Below are 6016 nucleotides of genomic sequence, written 5' to 3' on the forward strand. Positions count from 1 at the left end.
AGCCCATCAGTGGTGCCAAAATAACTTACACAAGCAGATTTAGCCATTGCAATCGAGAGTTTGCTGAACAACGCGCTGGACGATGACACATTGGACAACGGCTATGTAAGCAACAATCGATGATGGGCTACCAGCTGTCGTCAATAGCAGCTGACAAGAGAAGATCCTTCAGATTTCTGTCTATGTAGAGCATGTGAAATTGGAGAAGCGGATCAGCCGTCGTGCTGAAGTCATCAAAGGGCTGCCTGATTGGCATTCTATCATTCAAAGTGAAGTCAAAGGCAAGCTGATCAAGCGAGTGCAGGAAGAATCATCTGTCTTGGGAAGCATGATAATTACAGGCAAGTCGAATGTCTACATTTCCACGGATATGTGTTGACAGATTTAGTCTCCGCTACGACCACAGTGCGGCAAGACCTGCGGGCGATTGTGCAAAGACATGTAGACAACCAGGTTGTCTTGATGGAGTTAGACTTCCAGCCAAAATAGTTTATTCAAATATATTTTGACGAGTGCTAAGTGGGTAATTCCTCCCCAGCAGCAGCATTGCGCGATTAGGCCACCCCTACGAGAAAGATGCTAGAAAGGAAGATTGTCCAGATAAATGCAAAAAGAGTGCTTGCGGCAACGATCCGCAAGCTGTCGACTGTGAAACTGGCTGGTACAGATACATAAGCATAGCAGCACATCATACAGCTTTTCTGGCGCCGGAGTGCGCCATGAAGTCTTCATGTTTTTGATGAGTTCAGGAAACTGGTTGTATCATCGTAACGAATAGTAGGATGCCCGCATTATGATACACGAAAGCTCTGCAAAAGCGTGGCTCAAACACGGAGACACCTTGTGAGGTTCTCCCCTCTCCCCCTCGACGATGCGTCGTCACAACTTGCAAAACGCGGTTCGACACAGTACTAGCTAGAGTGATGTCAGAAGTATTTATCTCACCTGATATCCAGAGTTATACAGCAACCGCACAGTCCAAATCTGCATTAACTGCAATGGCTAAGCTTGCTGGATTTTTCAGTATTTTCTTATAGTTTGGCGTCTTGTTCTCGACCTGGTGCTGGCTTTCTCATGATCCGGTTGCTCGTTCTTTCTCCGGCTATTCAGTACATTGCTGCCGATATTTTCTAGAATAGCTGATTGATCGATTGCGGCTTGCCAGCTTCCTATTTCTAGCTCTTCAGTAGCCTTTTCTCCAGTCTAATTGCTTGTTTGGGCTTGCATTTATCTCTGTTCTGCTCATTTGTTCACTTTAGCCCACGGCATGTCGCCGTGTTTGTTGCCCAGTAAAGTTTCTACCCAGCTACCCTGTCCTGATGACTCCCTGTCGCCCCATTACGAATGCTTGAAGGGATGATGTGTTTATGAAACCGAGAAAAAAAGGATTGAGGAATAGAAAACATAGAATTGGACGTAGCACACTGCCAACGGTACAGACTGAGTGAGAAGTCGCCGAAAAGAAACTTGGCAATCTACTGAAGAAATCTGCTCGCGAATTCGCACAAAACCACCTTGGTGCTCCGACTTCAACCCGCTCTAAACCAGGTTTACATTACATTGTTCATTGTTACTCCTGGTTACGTCAGAGCCCAGATTTTGCAATCGATTATTGTGAAGGTTCAAGTGCTATTCAACCATCCACCAATATCGAAAACCCTGTACCCATCCGATGAAGTACCGCCACGACCGCCATGAGTATTATTTTTATCTAGACTGGTCAGAAACACTCGTACATTTCCATGGTCCCTTCACTTACAGCTGTTCCATATCAACATGAACGTTTCTACACATAGAGAAATGCTCTCGTTCTTGCTTGCCAAATGCGGTATAATATCAATATCCTGGCCAGTTGGCTGCTGGGTTATCAGTAATGACAGCCTGCGGTCTCGGGAATCTCCAGACAAGTAACTATCGGACTCCGATGCACTGTATGCTTTGCTGCAGAAGTCTTGTACAGCAGAGTTGATAATCTTGTCATCCTTAAATATAGTACGATTGTGGTGACAGGTTTTGAAATGGGGCGTTGGGGTAGCGCCGACACTTGTGTGAGCACGTCGGTATACTAAATGAAGATGTCTGGAATGTTCTTATCTGCTCAGTTCCAGAACTGGAAGTACAATCTCGCGCAATCGTTGGCGTTCGGGTACCATCTGTATCCAGGCTGGCTATCAATTCAACCTCCATCTCAACGCCTTCCATTTTGTGGAAATTGAAGTCACGTGCATCAATTCAATCCATTCAACTTGCTGTTGAAGTTGATGGACTCAATTCCATCGCTATAGCTCCCACATTGACCACCGGTTGAAAACCACCGTCTAATGTAGGGTAGTGTCGAAGGCTCGTATAGTGTAAGGCCTTGACGCTTGTCGTGGGTACCTCACTTTCCCCCACACTTTTGCCCTTCGTATCCGTACCCAGTACACGTCGCGCCTCAGCAAGCTACGCGTCTTGTTCGTGTCTCCCACCACAATACTCTTTCCCATCGCTCGAAAATGGACGCCAACGTGCATATCAAACGCCGGCGCACTTCTGATTGCGATGCACAAATTGAACCCTTTTTGAGCTCAGATTCTTCGCCAGACGACTGGAGCATCTTCCCATGGAATAAATTTTCAGGGTTCACGATCTCTGAACGCGCGGGCAGACAGACTTCGTGGATTTGGAAGCATGGATTCGATATCCAATCTTGCGACTCTCCCTTGACTCGGAAATGGGTGTGCAGGCCCTGCCTTAAGAAGCCAAAACCAAAGACCTCGGGTTTCTCTGCCGTTGGCACACAGAATATCGAGAAACACCTATTCAAGGAGCACCGGCTGGTCGACGAGTCAGGGAGGAGGCCACCTGCGACGGAGAAGGGGTGGAAAGACAAGACCCCATCGAGAAATATTGCGGCAATGCTCAGCCTCAATGCCCATGACCCAAAAGAGCAAGCCATTGCCAATGCTCTTATCAGACGCTTTGACCGGGACCACTTTCAGAAGCTGCTTCTTGAGTGGGTGGTCGACGCCAATATCTCCTTCCGTCAGCCTGAACACGGTCGTCTTCGGCGTACATTCGAATATCTGAACCCATCCGTCGCTGTGACAAACGCGCATATTTCCCACAGTACTGTGCGCAAGAGAATCATCGACCTACATCGTCGACACAAAGCACAAATTATCGACCACCTGAGGAACATCCCAGGGAAGATTCATATTGCGTTCGATGGCTGGCGGTCCAGGAACCGGCACGCTCTTTACGGCATAGTCTGCTTTTACGTTGATCATGACGGTGCACCGTGCAAACTGGTGCTTGGTCTTCCGGAGCTGAAGATGTCGCACTCTGGCGAGAATATTGCGGCGCAGGTTCTAGAGATTCTAGAGGGCTACGAGATACTTGACAGATTGGGGTACATCACGCTTGACAACGCTACCAATATGGACTCAGCAGCAGAGGAGATCGCTAGGGGGGCGCGGGGTCTGGATCCGCCAAAACGAAGGATACGATGCTTCGGCCACGTGCTCAATCTGGTGGTCAATGCTCTGCTGTTTGGGCACAAGACTGAGGCTTTCGAGGCTGACGTTGATGGGGAACCAGGGTTTGACGCTGCTCAGCATGAAGCCTGGCGTAAGAAAGGGCCTATCGGCAAGCTCCACAACCTGGTTCATTGGATTCACAGGTCTGACAAGCTCACGTACCGTCTCCGGGCTCTGCAGGAAGATTTTTTCCGGCGCTCCAGCAGCACAGAGAACCGAGCGAGGAAACCACTAGATGTTGTGCTGGACAATCACACTCGCTGGCTTTCGACGCTGTACATGATACGACGAGGCCTCAAGTTGCGACCGTTCCTCGACGAACTCGTTGAGAAGGCTACGCTCGAGTTCAGCAGGGAACGGCGTAGCGGCCTGAGCAGGCGAGAGGAAATGCCGTTGTGTGTTCGGGAGGAAAGCATTTTGGGCGAGAACGACTGGAAAGTTATCCGGCTGATGGACAGCGTTCTTGTTGACTTCGAGGAGGCTCTCCGAATGCTGGAGGGGGATAGCCAAAAGCGGGCGCGGAGAGGAGGTCATATCGAGGCGTACGGCAACATGTGGGACGTGGCCTCAACGTATGAATTCCTGATGGAAAGGCTAGAAGAGTGGAAGGCAACGGCAGAGAACTACCCAGACCCGGAGCATTTCAAGGTCAACATCAACCTAGGCTGGGGCAAATTAAATGAGTATTATACAAAGCTAGACGAGAGGCCTGTCTATTACGCTGCGGCGATACTAAACCCCGTCTCGCGCTGGGGATACTTCGAGAATACGTGGATGGATACAGCACAACGACCCTGGCTAGCGGAGGCCAAAAGGATGGTGCGCAAACTTTGGGAGGAGGAGTACAAGTCCTTGCCGACGCGCGAGGTGGGCGATGAAGATCCGCCGTTCAAACGGCTGAAAGCCATGAGTGCGCTTGAGAGGCACCGGGCTCTGAGGACATCGACATTGCCGTGCGGGACATGCCCCGGGAAAAGTCCGTTAGATGCAGAGCTCGACGAGTATGACCAATGGCTATTGAGTCCTGACCTCAAGCATGACCCCCTGGTGTCTGACCCCGTGCAATATTGGTGGGAGAGGCGCGATGACTACCCTCGGCTGTCTCGAATGGCTCTGGATGTATTGTCGATACCGCCAATGTCTGCAGAGTGTGAACGACTTTTTAGTGTTGCTGGGCAGATGGTGTCACCTTTTCGAACACGGCTGGAAGCTAGTACAATAGGAATTACGCAGACGGTAAGGTCTTGGGTGCGGAATGGGTTGATCGACAGTGCAGATTCGTTGGTTGATGTGTCGGGAGAAGTTGGGAATAGCATCATAGTAGAGGGAGAGGACGACATGGAGTAGCCTACATAGAGCGTTATCACGTGAGCCCTAATTCAACCATTTCAACTCAACGTCCATCAACTCAATTTGGGCTCAAGGTGGTTCAACTCCACGGGCGACGTGCTGAGTAATCCGTCAACACAACTCAATCATGATACAAAATTGATGGAATTGAATTGATAGCCACCCTGGGCCAGGTGCTCAGACAAAAGGCATGGCGTCGATGTGTAGTGCCCAGCAGGCTGCATGGCCTCATTTGTTATTTCAAATCAGCACCACACCGACTCTATCTGCGCACTTCTGTCAAAGCTGGGCTGTAAAGAGTTGACCTTCCAAACCATTGACCCGTCGCTCATGCGCGGTGTTGCCTCGAACAGCTCGGGATATGATTTCGCGCCAGACCTTCGCGGGCTTCCCGTTTTCTTTCTGTTTACGCCTTCATTCTTTTACCAAATTGATGTCTGAGGGCTGCCCGTGTTCCACCATGGCTGCGTTCACCGGTGCTCGGTGTCAAAAGTTCAAGGCAGCAGGCAACCGCATTCACGACCCACGAGCGCCTTGCTGCTGCGCACCGTGGTTTACGTTTCCAGACTTGGACACTTAGGAAAGGGCAAAGACAATGCTGTTCATCCAGCTGACAGTCCGATCAAGTCGAAAAGAAGGTTTGAATCATGATGCCATAGCTTGATGCAGTGCCTCGTCTCACGGCTCGAGGATACAAGATGCTCACAAGCCACGAAACGTCATTTACTAGATAATTCACATCGAATGCGCAATGAGTCACCGCTCTGCCTTGGCATCGTGGGTACCGGACGAGCAGGTATGCGAGAGACAAGCAATAGGCACCTCATGACAAGTCATGACTTCAGACATTGATACGAGTTTCAAGAACTTCTCACTATGGCTTATGGATCTGGGATCGACGTGAGCTTCAACTGTTCCACAAACGATGCGCGCGTCATGTCATGGCTTGCGGTCACAAGCCAATGCAATTGCTCTCGCAAGCCACAAAGCGTCATTGATCAGGCTGCTCGCGTCGAACACGGACCAACTCGCCGCCGTTGCCATGCGAGGCGTCCCGAGCTGTGTTCATTGCGACGGCTGCAGTCGTATTGACAACGGCGGGATGGGATTTGCTCGAGTGTTTTGCTTCCACGTGCTCCTCAAAAAAA

The 6016-nt window shown here is 50.1% G+C and overlaps 1 protein-coding gene across 1 annotated transcript; it reads left to right on the plus strand.

The window, feature by feature from the left end:
- Window positions 1-2495: 2495 nt before the first annotated feature.
- ISF_09979 (transposase) lies at window positions 2496-4865 on the plus strand (the record flags this gene model as incomplete). The annotated part of the gene is made up of 1 exon (XM_018853578.1): window positions 2496-4865. The coding sequence occupies one exon, from the start codon at window positions 2496-2498 to the stop codon at window positions 4863-4865; it is 2370 nt and encodes a 789-aa protein (XP_018699234.1).
- Window positions 4866-6016: the final 1151 nt, after the last annotated feature.

This window comes from Cordyceps fumosorosea (genome assembly GCF_001636725.1).
Source record: "Cordyceps fumosorosea ARSEF 2679 chromosome Unknown scaffold_119, whole genome shotgun sequence".
Taxonomy (NCBI): domain Eukaryota; kingdom Fungi; phylum Ascomycota; class Sordariomycetes; order Hypocreales; family Cordycipitaceae; genus Cordyceps; species Cordyceps fumosorosea.